Raw genomic sequence first — 20,761 nt, 5'->3', positions numbered from 1 at the left:
ATCTTTTCTCTCATAAACCATTTTACTAATAGGACCAATGAGCCTTTTGAGCTGTCTCTGGTCCTGGAGCTTTTCCAAAGTAAACAATAATTTCTTTAAAAATCAAAAAAGGCTGTGAATTGATCGCTTTTTGCATACTGTAGCCGCCCGCTTAGTCAACAGAGTTTCATGTATGAGCAGGACAAAAAAATCTAAAATATTTAATATTGTTCGATCAATAAAAACGGCCCCTTTTGAAAATTGTGGCCTGCAGTTAGTCACAAGTGTGTTGCAGATAGCGAGTTAGTCGTCGTAACCGGTGGCTTAAATATGACTATATTCTTGAGATCTTTACGATAATATTGTAATAGCTAATATAAAAATTCTACCACATGAACAAAGCAAAACGGTCAACTCTATCGCTCATGACTGCCCTAAATATCAAAATTTGAATTAACAAATTTTTCCCACTCTTTATTTCACATTTTCGTGGATCTCAAAGCAAAGTAAAGTTCAATTTTTGTGGGAAAAACAAACCAGAACATCAAAATGGCAAAACACAACTTAAAATATACAAGATATATTAAACAGTTTAAGGCTTGAATTCCATCGTCTTCCATTTGTGGTTAGATTCGATTTCGATCAAATACTTCGAAGTTGCAAAGAACGAACTGTGGATCTTTTCTGCTTGCGCCTCCCTCTTCTCCCCTTCCCCCCGCTGAGTTTGGCACCCCCCTCTATAATGGTTTAAACGTATTTGTAAAGCTAAGAAATCTAATACGTGAAAAATTATTTAAAAAGCGGTAACTGAAAGCTAGGGCATTTATGGTTTGAAATTTTTGCGTATTGAACCAAAATTTGTTTCATATAACTTAAGCATCAATAGAAAATTCAAATTAGACCTTTTTTTTGGTGTTTTAGGCGTTGTCGGCTTCGGTAACGGCTTGACTTTTAGGAATTTCTGAAGAAAGTTTTCTAAAAGTGCCCTCAATCTGCCTAGACACTCTTGTTTCATTGAAATACAAATATTGCACTTACAATTCGCAAATTTTAGACTTTGGGAGACGCTAAATTAGCGGCTATATAGGGTGGCGGGACCGCTAGCAGAAAAAATTTCAAAAAACTGAAATCCCGATTGTAGAAGGTTGAAATCGATCAAGAAATGAATTGCCAAACGTTTTCAAAATCAGCAAGTACTTTTTTGAATTTAATTTGTATCAGATTTGTTGTTAATGTTTACTTCAAATTTTTATTTATTCGTATAAAATGAAAGCAGCTTAAGTTCTGTGAATAAAGAGTCAGTTGTCTTTCCTTATATGGTAAGATTTACACCAATCCTTCAAATTTCATTACCTATATAACTTAATTTACCTATTTTGTTTGATATTCTATCGCTTTTTCATGCATAATTTCGTGCAAAACTATTAACTTTTATTTACAAGTAAACAAATTGTTAAGAAATTTGTACGAAGCATTTAAGATTCGCATCTAAACACTGATGAAACTGATAGTTTTTTACAACAAGAAATTTGCCGAAGACAAATTAATTAAAATTAAAATAATGATAATTTGTTCAAACTTCGTTAGTTGATTGAATGATTTTGGTACAAATGTTGATGTAAGTTTTGATCTCAACATAAGTTTTCAGGTCAAGCAGAAATAAAAAAATAAAGGGCGTATAAATGGATGAAAAGTGGGACAAATCCCAACATTTTCACGTTCAAAAATATCTCGATAAGCATTATATTTGAAAACACCTTAATATAAAGATAAAGCACATATAGCTTTACTGGTTTTTTATGTGTTTATTTCAGACATAAAAAAGAATTCAAATTCGGTTCAAATTGATCGACTTGAAATTGGGTGCTTGTTGTTTAGTTATTGTAGTAAAAAGCTGTTTTTGTTTCATTGAACAAGTGAAATTTGGGTGAACTGAAGTTCACGTGTGTTTTAGGTGTCTTTACACCTGAATTTTACTTGAACATCCGAATACATGATTGAGGTTCAAGTAAATTTATCTGAGTTTTTTTACTTTGAAAATCCTAAAAAAAATAATTGTCACAAGCAAAGAACAAAATTCCTTTTCACATAACAGATTTCGATTTATTGGAATATATATCCAGCAAGCAATTTGCTTGCCACTCGCAAAAAAATACTTCCATAGTTTCACTTAGACCAACCAAGGTAACGGAAAAATTAATTCTTTTCTAGTAATGATTCCAATATAAACCAACTCATTCTAAATCCTGCTCAAGTTGCCGTCAAGTTCGCCTCTCACTTAAAAAATTTGAGACAGTCAATTGCAAAAGGCGATGATCAAGGCTCTCATTTTACAGCAATACAAAAGCATTGAAAAGCAAAGGCTATTTGTTACAATATCTCTGCATCTCTCAGTAAGCGAGGCATTATGTTGTATAAAAACAAAAAATACAAAATTATCCACAACACAAACACAGCTCTTCTCAAACGACCACTATTATAACAAAACAAAAAACTCTGCGCGCAAAATGACTCAACAAAAGTTACTCGCAATTTAAACAACAAAAATTGCTTGATGTTGTTTAAAATGACTCGCAATTTAAACAACAAAAATTGCTTTGCCAGAAGAAATATGAAGCAGAAAGAACAAAACGAACTTTCTGATGTACTTATTCAAAAACAGACAGCAACAAAACTGAAATCGGCTAAAAAATTAGACCCTTTAATTAAGCTCCTTCAGGAAACCGCGGAAAAATGTATATTCAGGAATTGCAAAGCTGTTCTACAAAAACTGGAAGAATATCAATTATTTTTCTAAGAGTAGGAAAAATCATATGCATTTTTCCAGATTTTTGACAAAAAATTTAATAAAACATTATTAATAATTTATTAAAAGCAGTTAAACGGTGTTGTGTAGCTTGTTTCAAAAACACAAAACCAACGTTTGCCAAGGAAAAAATTTTACTTGTGCAAGAACAAAAACAATTTAACAGTTTTCCTTATATCTAAAAATGGAGAAGGTTCTGTCTGGTTTTCAATAATGAAAACGAAGAACTTTGGTATATTGTTGTGATTTGATTGCTTTTTTGCATACTTCAGCCGCCCGCTTAGTCAACAGAGTTTTATGTATAAGCCGGACAAAAAAATCTAAAATTTTTAATATTGTTCGATCAGCGAAAACTCTTAGCTGTTCGCTCAGGAATAGTCTTGAAGAAACAAGAAATATTCCAAGCAAAAATTTGTTGAGCAAAAAAAAAACAAATCGAATTTTCTGATTTACTTAATAGATAGCAGACAGCAACAAAATTGCAACTGCCCACAAACTTTAGACCTACTAATTCAGCTCGTTTAGGTAACCGCGTTAAATTGAATATTCAGGAATTGCAAAGCTGTTTTACAAAAAACTAGGAAAATATCAATCTTTTTTCCAAAATTGTGAAAAACCGAAAGCAGTTTTCCAGTTTTTTTTTGACAAAAATTTGATGAAACTGAGAATAAAGCAATTGAACCTTGTTTCATTAAAACAAAACATGTTTTCCCAAACAAATAATTTTACTTGTGCAGGAACAAAAAAAAGGTCAACATATTTTCTGATATCTGAAATGTGAGAACATTTTGTCTGGTCTTCAATAAAAAAAACAATAGATTTGTTATATCCACCATACTACCCATTCAAATTTTTTCTCTCATAAAACAGTATTGTAACAGGAAAAACGAGCTCGTGAGTTGTCACTGGTCCTGAGAATTTTCTAAAGTATGCATTAATTTTTTTAAAATCCGAAAAAGGTGTGATTTTAATTGTTTATTAGCATCTCATTAGTCGCCCGCTTAGTCAATGGGGTTTCATGTATACGTAGGGGGAAAATCTAAATTTTTCGATTTTTTTATCAGTGAGTACTACAAGCCATTCCCTCAGCAGCAGTTTTGCAGAAACGAGAAAAACTCCAAGAGAAGTTTTTTGAAGCGAAAAAGAAACGAATTTTCCGATTTACTTATTCGAAAACAGATAGCAATAACATTGCAACCGCCAGCAAACTTTCAACCTTGTAATTGAGCTCCGTCAGAAAACCGCAGAAAATTGGACATTCAGGAAGTGCAAAGGTATTTTACAAAAACTGAAAAAATATCAATCATTTTTCTAAGAGTGGGAAAATACAACAGCCGTTTTCCAATTTTTTGACAAAAAAACTGATAAAACTGAGCAAAAGCAATTGAACGGTATTGTTGAGTTTATTTAAAAAAAACACAAAACCAATTTTTGCCCAACAAATATTTTACTTGTACAGGAAGAAAAAAACGTCAACAGTTTTCTTTATGTATGAAAGTTGAAAGGGTTTTGTTCTAACCACCATACTGCGCCTATATAATTTTTATTCTACAAAAACAGTATTTTAATAGGACAAAAGAGCCCCTTGAGCTTCCCCTGGTCCAGGGAAATCTCCAAAAGAAGCTTTTTTTGAAAATTAAAAAGAGGTGTGATTCTATTTTTTATTTGCATACTTCAGCCGCCCACTTAGTCAGCGGGATTTCATGTATACCTAGGACAACAAGGTTTAAATTCCTCAGTTTTTTTAGTGAGTGCTTCTAACCGCTCGCTCGGCTGTAGTTTCGCACAAACAAGAAATGTTCCAAGATAGTCTTGTAGAGCTAAGAACTGATGAAAAAGGCGAAAGAAGAACTTACAAGAAGAACTGACAACGATAGCAATTAAAAATTAAAAAAAATCGCAAAACAGCATCAAACAGTAGGAAACCATCTTCATTTCATTCAAGTCTCCCAACGAAAAACAGAGCCAGCCGCCTTTTTTCCTCAAAAACATGCTGATCAACCAAATAAAACTTGCGAGATATGCGCGGCAAATCGATTTTTTGCAACTTGTTCCAAATGCCAAAAATGTTTTCCGAGCCAGCGTTATGACATTGTGAGCAAGAAAAACATTTGCTCGAATTGTTGATGCACAAAACATTTTAAGAAGAACTGCACGACCACAGAGCGATATCATACATGCAAAAGTTCTCACAACACAACTTTACATGATCCTTCGAAACAAGATAAGCAGCCAGAAACAAGCTTTCTCAACAAACAAATTCTATCAGTGGAGACAAAAGTTAATCTACCGTTGAGCCCAGGCATCAGTTCAACAACAAATTTAAAACAAAAGTAATGAAACTGTCAAAAATAAACAAAGCCGGCGAACAAAAAAAATGACCAATTGTTCTCTGGTAATTAACAATCCCAAAAACAAAACAGTCATTGCGCCACCTTGAATTCTTCGAATCCGACCTAAACTTTCAGTGTCAACCAAAACAAAATCCCTGCTCCCAAAAGGTATGAACAAATACAAAACTGCTCGTTTTTTTCGTAAACGGCACTAGAATATTTGATACCTACGCTTTGATTGATCCCGAAGCCAGTTTACCTTGCTGCTGTAAAAATTAATAAGTTTTTTGAGTTTTCGTGCGACGAACAAGCATCAAAACCTCTTCGGTACCTCAACACAAAACATGGAATTCCCTTGTCAAAAGTAAAGCAAACCGTGACGGTGATGCCTTTTTGCAAAAACAATTAATAATTTATTACCACAAAGGCCTATAGTTTACCATGCTACATCGTATCACCTGCAAACATTCCCGAACTCAACCATTTATGCTACATCTTTAGAAAAAAAGTCACATTTTTCCCCTGACATAGCCAATAGTGGAACAGGCACCCTCCTGGGCATCAATACGTTTGCCATTCTGTACCCATTGGATGTAATTCAAGGATTCAAAACACCAGAACAACTACTTCTCATCAAGGAGTCAACTATCCAACTCTCGATCCAATTCCCGAACATCCAATTCTCGATCAGAAGTATAAACAGACATTCCAAACAGATTTGGATAAGTTTTTTGTCAAGCCAGTGAAATTGCAAGCACCACCTTAAAAATCAGTACTTACTTCATCACCTTGCCACTACATCTGATAAAACCGGAAAAGTGAGAGGAGTTGCTAGCATCAAAGTTTCGCTGTGAATCACTAAACTTAAATGATATAACTGGTCTCGATTTGCAGAATAACGTAATTGAAGCTTTGTTGAGATTCACAGAAGTATCGGTTGCTGTCCTGAAACTCATCGACGGGATGTTTATGCAAATCGCCGTCAGATGAAAAGATCAGTCTGCTCGCCGTCTTTTTGATACACAAAAAATCCGACAAATCCGGTTGATTAGATTAAACTTCGCTTTGACACATTCAGCATATTTAGCAATTTAAGTGCTCCATAAGTTTGAAGAAGATGAAGGAATTCAGTTTTCAGCAACCATGAACGTCATTAGGCACCCCCTTTTATGAAGAAGACTACCTCCAGTCAGGACCAACGTCAGCAGAAACCAACAACGCCATTTTGCAATCAAAAGATGCCTGAAAAACGGCGGCGTCACGCTGAAAATGTTTGTTTTGAACAAAACAAATGGTTTTGCTAAAATCTCCGCCGTTAACAAAGTCAAATCAAACAACCATGAGAGTACTTGACCAAAAACCGAACATAAAAACCGCCAATTTTGTCATGTTTGCCATACATAAATTTGATAAAGATGCAGCAGTGTACACATAGAGGAATATAGTCAGTTTAATATCTGGAATCTTTGATGCCCTTGGCCTCTTATCTCCTCTGACAATTAGGACCAGAATGATTCTGCATTAAATTTAGAACTTTAAAAATGGGATGAAATAGTAACACAAGAACTACCCAAACCCTTCAGAAATTGCCTTACAGCTACTTTTTTCCGTTCCAGAAAACCAAATACCAACAATGATTCATAATTTGAGCAGAAACACAACCAGCCAACTTAGGAACCAGCCTTTTTTCCGATGGGAAAACGTGAAGTTGCTCCAATTAAACCAGAAAGCGTGCCATATAAGTAATTGGAAGCCGCCTTTTTATGACTGCACTCTCCATAACTGATCCAAAAGTAACTGAATTTTGCATTCAGCCAAATCTTTATCTGATCCAACAGCCTATTAATCTTGGACTAGAAAGCTTCAATGGCTTCACATCTCAAATTAACTCAATCCCATCGATCAAAAAGCTTGCTATCTTGAGACGAATGAAATGGTTAGAGCCATTCTAAATCCAGCGCGAAAAGGAGTCGTCGTGGAATGAGATGAAGAAACTACGAGCAACATGTGCTGCAGCAACGAGAAGACCCAAGACGCTTAAACCTATAGATTCAAGCAAATTCTTATTGATAAATCGCGCAAAAATTGCGAAACACTAGTAAACAGTACACAACGAAAATTGTTGAATCATCAAAAAAAAATATCCCATGATATTACTTGAGGACTCTTTAATCCACTCAGCCATTCAATAATTACAAGGAACCCAACAGAATTACAATTTCTGAACGAATGACTCAGATCATGTGCTCGATTGCAGTATGCACCAACACAACTGGATTTGGAGAGCCGTCAAATCAATTTGCACTCCAAGTCAATTTTGTTCGTTGGTGCATGGAACATACCCATCAAGTATGTATCATCAAGTCCATAGAAACAACGAATACGAGTATTCAACAACGTTACCAAGTCTTTTTGTCACATTCTTCACAAGGATGGTGGAAACAGAAGCAATCCTTAAATCCAGACCGCTGACGATAGATGCCGACAACGAGGAACACTTGACTCAAAACAACTTTCTTATCAAGTGTTCCTTCAACAGTTGGTAACCATGATAACTTGAAGATCAGCAACTTGAAATCTTAAAAACATGGAAAAACACGCAAAAGTTGATGAACCTTATTTGGCAACTCTTCAAAAAAGAGTATCTGCCCACCATAGCAAAGGGTCAAAATGGCCAAACAGAAACAACCAACACCTCAAAACGGACGACATCTTTTGAGTGTTGAAAGATCTCAGCCCAAGAAGGACTTGCACCAGGACAAGATAAGATTACAAGAGTCATGAAGCCAAAAACGGCTGACTTCACGTACCTTCGGTTCATTTTTGGTCTCGAACGCGTTTTTTTCTCCGTAGTTCTTTGAGTGTTTTCCTTTTGACGGTGGTGGAGGAGTGCTAGGGAGGAGTGCTAACGCCAGAGGATGCTGCAGGGGAAGTTGAAGTAGTTGGAGTTGGGGGAGAATTCGCTGTGCGAGAGGCGGTAAGGGGGTAGAGGGTGGACTCACTGAGCGGGGTAGTCAGTAAATCGAACTCGGGTGATTCGTTTCTTTGAAGGCATGGTGGTTATGGTTTGTCGAATTAAATTCAATATCAGATCTTTTGGACAATATAGAGTGAAATTGAGGCTTAATTTTATGCAAATGAGTTCTAGAGTTGTTTTGGGCAAAAATTACTAAATTTGTTTTTGTCTGGTGACTTTTGAAAATATGTTTGGAATGTCTCTTAATTAGTGGAAGATCAGGCTTAAATAAATGAGCATCGCGGCTCGCGGAATACTTTTTATTCCGATTTAGTAGAGAATGCTTAAATTGAGGTGTGCGTTGCTGAGCCCGTGTAGTGTTTATTGGTATTTGCGAAAAGGGGTGCGCATGTATCGAATTCATTGATTTGTAACTGGTATTTATTATTTGATTTTGCGGTGCGAGATCATGTACTTTAATTAATTGGTGTAAATAAGGCGTAGATTGACTAGATTTTAAATTTTGGGAGTTAACAGATGTGGAAAAAAATCATGTTTAGCCACAAAAATATCCTCATCATAAGCGGAGAGCTTTTTAGTTTTTTGATCAAGGTGGCAAGTATTGTAATTCACTAGGCCCATTTTCGCGCTTGATATATGTTCAATTCCAAATTGTTAGGGTAAAAATCTATCTACCCAACGAGTTAAGCGACTATTATATGAATTGTTAGAACAATTTTCTTACAAGATTGAGAGGAGAGTTCTATGATCTGTAGTGATTTTGAATTGTTTTTCGTACAAGTAGTTTTCGAAATATTTGATGGACCAAACAACACTAAGGAGTTCTAATTCGTTAACACTGTATCTCTCTTCAAAAGAGTTTAAGAATTTAGATGTGAAAGCAATTGGTTTCCACCCATCTACCGTTAATTGTTCAAGAAATGCACCAAGAAAGGCGTCACGTTCAACACTGTTTTCGAGTTGCGAGTTATAGTGACAATTTTGGGGGCCTTCACGATGAGGTTCTTTATTTGAGAAAAACGTTTTTCAAATACTTTGGTCCAGTTGAGATTATATTTTTTTTCAACGATGGACGTAATGGGTGTTTAATTTGCGCAAGATTCGGATTAAACTTGCTCATATAGTGTACCGAGCCAAAAAAGATTGGAGCTTTTTTATTGTCTCTGGCGCTTCAAGGCTCAAACTAGCCAAAACTTTGCTCTCAATCGGCGAAATGCCTGATTGTGGTATATGATAAGTAAGCCAGTTTCTTTCTTCTAGAGCAAATGACATTTTGGAAGATTAATTCTAAGATTTTCTTCATCCAGTTTTTTTAGGCAGTTTGATACATATTGTTTATGATCTTCCTCTGATCCTTTACTAACGATTAAAATGTCACCAAGAAAACAGTTTGTATTTTTGAAACCAATTAAAGTGTAGTCCATGGAATTCATTTTTGGAATTGCGCTGGCATAACTTTTAAACGGTAAAACCTAGTTTCAACTCTGTATGTGCCTGTCTTGTCACCACTTATTATATTAAAATTGCAATGATTAGCTGTATCTGGGACTTAATTTGGTTGGCTGTATGCGTAATTCAAATCTAATGTAGAGAAATAGGTAGTGTTATGCGACGCGGGGTCAGTAATTTGCTGAGAAAGGGATTCTATGAGCGTATCATTGTTTAGCATCTAGTACTTGCTTTTGTGATTCCCTTTATTTAATATTTTTGTTTCAATTGCAAGGTTAATTGACTTATACTTTTTAACAGTGATTACTTTTTGGGAATTTGAATATTTTTCAGGGCAGTAAGTGAGTGTCATTGTGTGTTTTTTATTCAGCAATTTTTTGAGTTCTTTGTTCACTTTATCTTGTAAATTAATAGGTAAACGTGTACCTTTTGGTGTCTAGGTTGATATGCTTCAGGAAATTTAGATTTTGTAACATGATTTTCGGAGCGTCCAATAAAAGATATGAGTTCTGGAAATTTTAACGCTATATGTTCTTGAATTCGGAGTGTGGTGAAATAGTGTTAACTTGATTTTATCTTTCTGCGAAGGTGACCGAGTTACTGCGAGTCCTAACCGATCAAACAGATCGCCACTGATTAGAGGTTTCAGTCCGTCTGCAACAACCGTAAACAAAGCGGATCGAGTATTCTATCCGTTACTCGTTACGGAAATTTGGATTTTGCCTTCAATTTGGATTGGTTCGTTGGATAAAGTTCTAAGTTGTGGTTTTGAAGTTTCGCGTACCCAAATTACTTGTGAACTGCTGTTGTCTACCCGCGATGCAGGTGATTGTTGAGAATGCTGCATGCGCTCCCTGAGCTGACAAGGAGTGTTGTGGAAATGTTGCCGATTTTGATTGGTTTATTGAGGGGTTCTATTTTTGCGAGATCGTTTTGGATTGTTGCTACCATATTTTCTTCGCCACTTCTATAGTCAGCTTCATGGCTTTTGATGGATGTAGGAAAGGGACCGAATCTTTGGGGTGTGGATCTTCCTCCACTGTGTTTACTGGACTTTGGGTTTTGCGTGTTTGGTTCTTTTCTTTCGACAAACTTCAGCGAAGTGATTTAAGAAACCAAAATTATTGCTTGTTTTGCTCTTGACAATACACTTCTCCAGGTGATTTGGGAGCAAGTTTCCACCAGAATTTGAACAATAGGGCCGGCGACGACTGCCCTGTTAGTGGAAATTATTGGGAAGTGACCAATTTGATGATCGAGTACTCGGTGCGTACTGAATCGCATTTACGCTAGCCGGGATGAGGGTCTTATTGTGCTGCTGAATTTGGTGTTGGTTGCGCATTCCAAGTTCTATTTTATCACCAGTTCCAACGCTTTTCTCGGCTTGACCGTTTTTTTTTCTGGATCAATTAAGTTTCTGATGAACACATCTCGTATCAGGGTCTCTCTCTAGATTTCTAACTTAAATTTTTGGCCAGTTCTTTGAGTTTCCTGTAGAAATGTTCAACAATTTTGCCTCGAAGTTGCTTGGTGTTTAGGAAGCAGAGTTGATCTAAAGTAAGGTTCCGTGGACGAATGAATGCATCCTCTACAATTTTCCAGAAATCGTTCGTTGTCATTGAGTTGTCAATGAGTATATGCGGGTTCCTGCAATTTAGAATCCTTCGTCCTTCTACATCAATGCTCAAGTAGAGCAGTGAAACTGTTTTTCGGTCTGCAAGTGGCCAGGGTTTGTCTCCACACATGATTGCATCTTCGATCAGCCTTTGGCATTTATTTCGCCAGTTCATTTTTTTGGGCTGTACGAGTGTTTCCTTCCTTCTCAGAATGGGCAGATGATCCGGCAATTGTCTCTTCGTAGATTGGTTTCAAAGGGAGTTCAACCATTTCGGGTTTCCGGCCAAGGATGATATCGAGTATGATGTTTTCTTTTGCAAGTAGTGCTAACATGTACTGGATTCTCCAGCTCTCCCATCTTAGAGGTGGATCGGGTGTCGGTTTGTCCCAGAATGCGTCAGTTCTGAATGGTTTTCATTTGTTAGCGGGCTGCGCCATGTCGCTTTCTACTTGTTTTGTGTATGCTTTTGCTATGCGAGAGCGTATTACTCTTGTAGATAGTATTTCGCAGAGCGGAATCGCAATTTAATTTTAGTACTGAACTTCCGGCGCGAGATCAAGAAGAAAGAGAGGCAACTTAATATAAATCGGAAAATGAAAAGCATAACTCAAGTATTTATAACGAAAACGTGATCAAGTGATCAGACATGTCTGATCACGAGGCGGAAAACATAAGATGATGAATGAACTTGAGTGAACTTGAGACCTGAAAGGTAATTGAAAAAAATGGAGATGAACGGGAAATTGAGGACAAACTAATCTGAACTAAATTATAATATCGTATTAAATTTTACTGCACTTATTAAATTAAACAAAAGTAAGTTCTGAACACAGGTATCACAGACCGAACCGCTTTCAGGCACCGTGATTTACTCTTTCCCGCCATTGTTTTTAATGATCATATTAACGAAATGTCAGCCTAAAGTTTCAGAGGCAATATCAAAAATATGGCAACTAATTTCAATCAACTGTTGCCTCAGAACGCCCTTGATGCTCCTTTGTGCCCTTGCAGCATGTTTCCAATGATTTTGTGACCTTCAAGACTATTAGGATGATCTTAAAAAACAGCCAAAATTGCAACATGAATTTGACTTTTTATCCAGTAACATGAAACTTAGACGTGCTCTTTCAACAAAAGAATAGACCAGGGAAAAAATTTTAAACACTGTCTATAATGTGCAAGAGCAAGTAAAATTTGTATAGCCTGATGGATAATTAAAAGCGGATGCGTTGATCACTCGAGTGTTCATCAACAAACTCGGTCAATAGTACAAAAACAGCCCAGCAAAAATATGCGAACTGTACGGTGGCTTATGATACTCATACTTTGCATTTTTTTCTTGTCTGCGGAGACAAAAAATTTTTAGAAAAATTGATTAAAAAATTTATAAAGAAAAATTGATTAAAAAAATATTAAAAGGCCTAACATTTGCCACAGCTTATTTGCCACAATCTTCGTCGGAGGAAAACTGAACGGTAGAAAGACAGAACAGGTCCAGTTTGAAGCTTTCGTATTTTTTTAAACAGATTTGGTTTAGCATTGTCACTGCAAGCGAGTAATAGATAATAGAAGATGATTGCATAGTGACTCTTCTACCTCTTGATGGAAGACCGTTTTCAAACAAACATCTGTAGATAACCTTCTAAGGTAAACCAATTTTTAATTATAGCCTGTTTGGAGTATGACGGTATGACACACTTGACGCATACGCAGTAATTCCTTACAGATCGCAATTCAATTAACTTTGAAAGTCTTGAAAAAAAAAATCGACAGCAGAAAGCCAAACACTTAATTGTTGCATATCAGTATAACTATTTGTGTCGTAAATATGCAGGCACAAGGCTCACACAGAAGGTAAACATGACCGAGAAGATGCCACAAATTGGTGCTCCTACTGAATTTAGCTTTCCAAAATTCTGATTGAACATGTGAAGCTTTCTTAAAAATAAAGCAACCAAAGTGTAAAACTTTTTTAAAATATCGATGATTTATATTTTCAGAACAAAGCTAGCAGATAGCTGGATTAGCAGCAAAATAGACTTCTGAGCAATAACAAAAATAAATGGCAACAAATGTAAAAATGAGTTGCTCGATTGGGTGATGCAGCATATACTTCTTTCAAAACTATTGTCGTCTGCTTGAATTGTTACCACCCTTCATTATATAGGAGTCATTTATTGATCTTGAAAGAACTGATTATCCTTAACCGACCTCAATATTAGTGTCATCAAGTCATTGGGAGAGTGAGGTAATTCATTAATGATCAAAGATTTATCGGAATTCAACTTTTAACAACACAGCTTAGCATTAGTTTACGAAAAAATGAGCACAGCAAAATAGCTATGAAGAACCTCAAAATAAGTAGAAATGGATTTGGAAATTAACAGTATAAATTGATTGTAATTAAAATTACAGAGCACTCTCAATGCTAACTTTACTCGCTGACTATCAAAAAAACAGCAATTTTTTTTCGATTGGACCTGGAAAAACAAAATTAGAAAAAAAGAAATATTTATTTGCAAAACAGTAGAAACATAAATCAAGGCAGGCATAAATCAAAGTTTCTGTTTAAGCATCGTTTTCTCATCCTACTTGAAAACTAAGGTAAACAGACCTTACACCGCAAAACTACTGTTACTAAACAATTTCGATTAGTAGAGACACCAATTGAACAACAGCTTTAATTTTGGACGAAACTATGTTAAATAGAAAAATTTTCATTTTGAAAAATTTTGCTCTATAAAGTTTTGGTTGGCTGGTCAACCTGCGAACGGCCCTTCACACAATGAATTTACGTCTCTTGAAGTTTCAGTGAATTGCATGATCTTTTCAACAATTGCATTCCCCCTGGTACTCAGTAGAGAATCGCCCCCTTTCTGTGCTATACTTTACCACAATATTACTTGGCGACGGTTTAGATAGCTGAAAATCAAATTAAGCGCAACTGCGGACCGCTGTTCACGGCCATGCCTCTCATGCGTTGTTGGATATAATCCGTGAATCGCAGGATGCTTATCGCAGCGAAGACCCGATGCGAGCCCACCAACCCAGCAGTCTGAAACTCTATTCGCTGTGTATTTCAATTGGGTCAATTGCCATAGCATAGCATATTTTATTCTATTTAGTATAACATAGTAAAGGCATGCGTGAAAAGTTTTCGTTCCGACCCCTCCTGAGGGGGGATGAATTATATACTCAGAGGGGTCTTTTGTTCAGTCAATTTTAACCGATCGATATATTCAACGTAGAGAGTTGTGAGTGTTACCAGTAAAAAGCCCGTCCAGAGTAGAATGTAAAATTAAAAATGCTTTTTCAATTTCCTTTTCCGAAGCTATTTATCTGATTTGCGTTATCTTTATTTACACTTCCCGGATTTCTTGCCTAAAGTTTTGTCAATTTTGCTAAATTATGTTAAAATTGTTAAAATTAGCGTTGTTGATTTTATTTTCAAGACAAAAGGTATTGTTGACTTTTTTGATTTAATTTTTTTTGGCTAAATATTTCAAAATAAAGCATTTTTCATCAAAAATAGCACAAAATGAAGTTCTTTATTCCACATTGATTAAAATTGCAGGAATTACACACCCAAAATCCACTAACACAATCTTTTAAACTCCAAAGAGGACTATTATTACTTCCACATCCATTGAGAGCGCATTGTAATTATAATTCAGAGCACTCTCAATGCTAACTTTGCCAGGCAATTATCAGAAACACAGCATTTTTTTCCATTTTTTAACTAACAATATATCTATATCTACAACGTTCACAAGAATTAAGTGCTATGATGGACAAACTTTATCAGCAATGTTAGTTTTGGACCTGTCTTGGACTGTTACAATCCAAAAGTAAATTTTTATGAATTAAAGAACAGAACAATTTAAATCAAAGGTCACTGGTGATAGGTCTAATTGGCTTTGAAAGCAGCTTCATATTAATGTATCTAGTTTTCATTCCTCGAAAGCTTATGGTCGTTTTGACTTAAAAATAATTGATCTTCAAGTAAACAATGGTTTATTGAACTTTGCCATTTTCTTCTTAACTTGATCAATTATTAGTTTATTGTCAACAAATAAAGAATGCTTCTTCTTTCCACTGACTTTTAATTTAAACTTAATTGCGCTTTTAAGCGTTCAATTTTGGTCTTCCGGCTTTCATACAACTAGATTTCACTTTTTTAGGCATTTGCCCAATTTTCACAATTTTTCTTCTTTTGCCGAACCATCACATCATCACATTATTGACGACTCAAATATCACAGTGTTCGCGTTCAAAATAAAGAACAAATGAAAATTTCTAAATCATCAAAGTTATAGATTATGAGTTTAGCGGCTTCGACACCACTTTTTCGAAGAGTTTAATTGACTTTTTTGGCTTTTGTCTGTCTTTAATTGTCTTTTATACAGTGTATTTTTAATTTTATTAAAGGTACTGGATGATGAGAGATCTGATTGGCTTTTTTTTGCAGGAAGAGATGAGCCGATATTCTGATTTTAGTAGATAGCTGATGGCTTTCATGACTTTTAAAACAGTTCTTTTCAAAAATGAAAAATTTTTTATCTTCGCATTTTTGTTCGTTTTTTGTCTAATTGTTACCCAGCTTCATTAATTACAGGTCATATATGACGTTGTTGGCGTCAAATTAAGGCGCAAGCATGCAAAGTCAAATAGTTTGGAAAGATGTTTTTTAGTTTTTGATTTCTGTCAAGTTTGACGTTCTTTCTGAATATGTAGGACATATTCTGAATAATTAAATGTTTCAAGGTGCTCTTTGGGCAGATAAACAAAGTTTTTAATTTCTTCGTTTTATAGCCAATGGCTTTCAAGACTTAACTTTACTTCTATCGAAAAAAATAGAGTATCAAGTAATTGTGCACTTTTTTCTGTTTTGTCTACTTGTTGCTTGGTCTCTTTAATGAACGGTCACATACCACAATATCGGCGTTCAACAAAAGCGCCATAGAACAAATTTTGAGGGTCAAAACAATACTTTACGGCTTCGACAGCGTTTTCTCGCAAGTTTTAATCGAATCTTTGTTTATTGTGTCTATTTGCTGTTCTTTTTGTAACCCCATAAGAAATGAATTATGAGAGGTCTTGATGCCTTCCTACAGAAACACTAGTAATACTAATTCTGTTGGCTGTTTTCTGTTTAAATTTAATGGTTCGCATTACTTTGCAAATTAAATTTAATTGCGCTTTTAAGCGTTAAGTTATGGGTTTCTGGCAATGATACTAGATTTCAATTTTTAGCCATTTGACCATTTTTTACGGTTTTTCTCGTTTGGTCACATCATCACATTATTGACATTTCAAAAATCACATTGTTTGCGTTCAAAACAAAGCGCCATAGAACATATCTACGTTCTCAGAGGCATAGATTCAACACCACCTTCCAGAAGAATATAATTGAATTTCTGATAATGTCTTTAATTGTCGTTTTACTGCGTTTATTTTAGTTGAAGGAAATGTACTGGATGATGAGAGGCCTCATTGGCTTTTTATGGAGGAATAGATTAGCCGATAATCTGATTTAAGTAGATAGCTGATGGCTTCCATGACTTTGCAAACAGTTGTTGTCAAAGATGATGAACCGTTTAATTTTGCATTGTTGTTCTTTTTATTGTCTATTTGTTATTTTGTTTCATCAATTACAGGTCATATATGACGTTGTTAACGTCAATTTAAGGCGCAAGCGCGCAAAAGCAAACGATATTAAAAGATTTTTTTTAATTTTTAAATTCTGCCATGTTTGACGTTATTTTTGAAGACGTAGGACACATTCTGAATAATTACGAGTCTCAAGGTATTGTTTCAACAGATAAACAAATCTTTTAATTTTTTCGTTTGCAGCTAGTGGCTTTTATGACTTAAATTACTTTTTTCAAAAAGTAATAGTGTAACAAGTAATTTTGCCCATTTTTTTGTCTACTTGTTGCCTGGTCTCATCATTGAAAGGCCACATACCACATTATCGGCGTTCAAAAAAAGCGCAATCAAACATGTTTCGAGTGTGAAAGTACTACATTACCGCCTCAAGAGATTTTCCTCACAAGTTTTTATTGAATCTTTGTTTAGTGTGTCTATTTGCTGTTCTTTTTTGCAACCCCAAAAAATGAATAATGACAAATTTTAATGCCCTCCTATATAAGCATAGGTAACACTAAATCTGTTGACTGTTTTCTGTTGATTTTTAATGGTTTTCATTACATTGCAATCTAAACTTAATTGCGCTTTTTCGCGTTAAGTTATTGTTTTCCGGTTTGATACAGGTATATTTCATTTTTTTAGCCATTTGCCCAATTTTTGCTATTTTTTTCGTTTGGTCAGATCAAACATCATCACATTATTGAAAATTCACACATCTTATTGTTCGCGTTCAAAATAAAGCAAAATTGAACATATCGAAGTCCTCATGGGTATAGATTATACTTTTATGGGCTTCGACACCACTTTCTCGAAGAATCTAATTGAATTTTTGACTTCTGTCTTTAATTGTCTTTTTCACTGCGTATTTTTAATTTTATGAAAGGTACTGGATGAGGAGAGATCTGATTGGCTTTTTTTGCAGGCAGAGATGAGCCGATATTCTGATTTTAGTAGATAGCTGATGGCTTTCTTGACATTGAGAACCGTTGTTTTCAAAATTAATAAACCCTTTAAAATGGCCTCTTTGTTCCCTTTAGTGTCTATTTGTTACCTAGTTTCGTTAATTACAGATCATATATGACCTTTGTTGGGTTCAAGGCAAGGCGCAAGCGTGCAAAATCAAATAATTTTGGAAGATTTTAATATTACTTTTGAAAGTTTTATTAATATTTAATTTCTGTCATGTTTGACGTTCTTTTTGAAGCCGTAGGACATATTCTGAATAATAACAAGTCTCAAATATAAACAAATTTAGTAATTTCTTATTTTTGTAGCTAATGGCTTTGGCTTTCATGACTTAAATTACTTTTTTCGAAAAATACAAGCATTAATTATTGTTGCCCTTTTATCTGTTTTGTCGAGTTGTTACCTGGTCTCATTAATAAAAGGTCACATACCACATTATCGGCGTTCAACAAGGGCGCAATAGAACAAATTTTGAGGGTCAAAATACTACTTTACGGCTTCGACAGCGTTTTCTCGCAAATTTTAATTGAATCTTTGTTTATTGTGTCTATTTGCTGTGCTTTTTGTAACCCCATTAAAATGAATAATGACAGGTCCTAATACCCTCCTATGAAGCATAGTTAATACTAAATCTGTTGGATGTTTTAAGTTGAAATTTAATGGTTTTCATTACTTTGAAGTAAATAGTTTTTGAAATTATAAGCATGTTTTTGTTACTTTTTCTGTTGTGTCTGATTGTTACAGAATCTTATTATGGCTCGGTCCCTAATCTTTTCTAGTGAAGTATTTTGTTTAGCTTCAATTTTCTGTTTTGCTTTTAATTTTTTTGAATTTATTTTTTAAAGGGACAAAGTTTTGGATGTAATTAATGTTTGTTCTTGTTGTTTGAGTTTGCTGTTCGTCTTGACTCGCATTCTTAATAAGGGCAGATCTCGTAAATCTAGTGAGCCATTCCTTGGTCCACATAGTTGTTTGATTTGGAGGTAATCTTTTTGTTCATACATCAATTTTTTTGAAAAAAAACCTGAATTTTTTGAGGTTTTCTATCTGTTCCTCATTTGGTAGACAATTATACCAAATGTGGATTAGCGTGGTCGGAACCTTATGTGCGATCGCGCATTACCAAGCCTCTTTGTTAGTTGTTTCTGATTGATTTAAGTCACTAACTTGAATTCTATTCATGGATATCCTTCCTTCAAAAGACTACCCTTCATACCATGAGCATACATATCCAAAAACAGAGACCAGCTAGCTGAAGAGCTCTAAGAGAACTTAATGCCCTCTGGCATAAAAAAAGGCCAGCAGGAATAAAATAATAGCTGCAAACTTTGTTTGAGAGCATAAAATAAACTAGAATCAAAATTCTAAGTTTTGAGAAATTTCTACATTATGAACATTGGTCATGTTACTTTTTTGTTCCGATAGATCCATATAAATTCCCATGGTCCACTGAGGCAAGCTCAATTTAGCAAGTAGTTATTGCCATTTACCGTTTGTTCAAAAACTAAGGGACGCTCTTTCCGATTAGTTCACAGTAAATCATCATGAAAGGTTACTTTCAAGGTGTTATAACTGCAATCTTTCGGTTGCAAGGTACGTCAGCTAAATGGCCGGCTACGCCTCTGTAGCTACAAACACTTACAGCTTCGCGTCTATAAAAATCTTTGCCTAAGAGCAATTAAAACGAATGGAGATTAATTCAATTTATGCATTCGGACACTCAAGTTTTACCTATCTACAAATAGACATATTTACAGGAATTTTACACTCAATGTACAGTTTTTAAAATTGCATTGTACAATTGAAATCACCAGAATGTCAATAGAGCTCAGCATGAAAAGTATACTATCAATTATTTTACTTTCAACAATCTCTTTTAAGCGCACATACTGCTATGACGCAATTTCAAACCCCGAAGTTGCAGCTTAACCATTACCCCTATCATATAGCCTTAATAATTGTCGTTCATTAATTGCGGCAGTTCATTATCTGATCATTCAACTGTCACTAAAAATACGAGAACGAGTTATTGAACTCAATAAGAACGGAGTTTTGACATCTATTCGTGTACCACAAATTTGGATAGTTGATCTATAGTTTGTGATTTTGAGAGAACACTTTAGTCGCCGTCAATTTACTAGCCAGATCCTCGTAGCCAATCAAACGCAACACACGAATCAGTTCCTCTTTCGTAGCTGCTCGGCCTTTCTCAGACTTCCACTGTACAAGCGCCTAGAAAAACACAACTTCGAAAAAAAGGAAAAACTTTCTCAGAGCGCTGCACCAGGATAACGCGTTAGTGAGATAAATTCACATTTGAACCGGCATCTTACATAACATTCGTTCGTAACCAACATTTTTGGTCTCATTAAAAAGTTTCACAAAAAAATTTCAGCACATTGGAGGCATCCGGCGTTATGATATTCGACATAATTGCAACATATTCATAATATCAATTTTGCGACAGAAATTACAATGTCAAAAGTTTAAAACAGCCCGCAGATTATCGGAATAGTTGTTAAATAGACTTGCGTGCCAATAATATAAATAGAAACAGATGCAAGTTGAAAAAGTTACCGACCCCCGCTCAAAAAACTATGTAAAAACATACAGCGGTAAATTAATACGGCTCGTTAAAATTCACTCCGTAGAACCCTTTTTAGGGAAATTTATCACAAATAAGAGCTCTTTTCATCTTAAAGTAATTCAAAATAAAATGAAATTTTGAACCGCAGAAGTCTTTTTGAGTGAGGTAACTTAAGTATGATCAAAATGAAATAACGCAAAAAATCGGGAAAAGTCCCGAATTACAACTTAAATAATTGAAGAAACCGCAGACAACATTATCAAGCTTATTAGACGAACAGACACTGATGTTAAACAAATCATATACAAAGACGTCAACGACAAAAAGCAGAACATTACAAAAAACTAAAAACATTATTTTTCTTTTTAGGAAAAGTTATCAAAATTATTAACTCGAA

At 35.1% G+C, this 20,761-nt stretch overlaps 2 protein-coding genes across 2 annotated transcripts in view; one reads left to right on the top strand and one right to left on the bottom strand.

Annotated features, from left to right (window-relative positions):
• LOC142334586 (uncharacterized) overlaps positions 1-20,761 on the top strand; it is a 270,416-nt gene that overhangs the window by 236,078 nt on the left and 13,577 nt on the right. The gene's annotated exons all lie outside the window — the stretch shown is intronic.
• LOC142334588 (uncharacterized) overlaps positions 19,462-20,761 on the bottom strand; it is an 84,571-nt gene continuing 83,271 nt past the window's right edge. Inside the window, exon 11 of the mRNA XM_075382736.1 lies at positions 19,462-20,009. Within this exon, the coding sequence (XP_075238851.1) occupies positions 19,869-20,009 (141 nt within the window). The 3' untranslated portion in view covers positions 19,462-19,868. The remainder of the gene's footprint in view (positions 20,010-20,761) is intronic.

Source organism: Convolutriloba macropyga, chromosome 2, assembly GCF_964194025.1.
Source record: "Convolutriloba macropyga chromosome 2, txConMacr16.3, whole genome shotgun sequence".
Taxonomy (NCBI): domain Eukaryota; kingdom Metazoa; phylum Xenacoelomorpha; order Acoela; family Convolutidae; genus Convolutriloba; species Convolutriloba macropyga.
The sequence above is the reverse complement of the archived record's forward strand: the minus strand, read 5'-3'. Positions and strand labels throughout refer to the sequence as shown.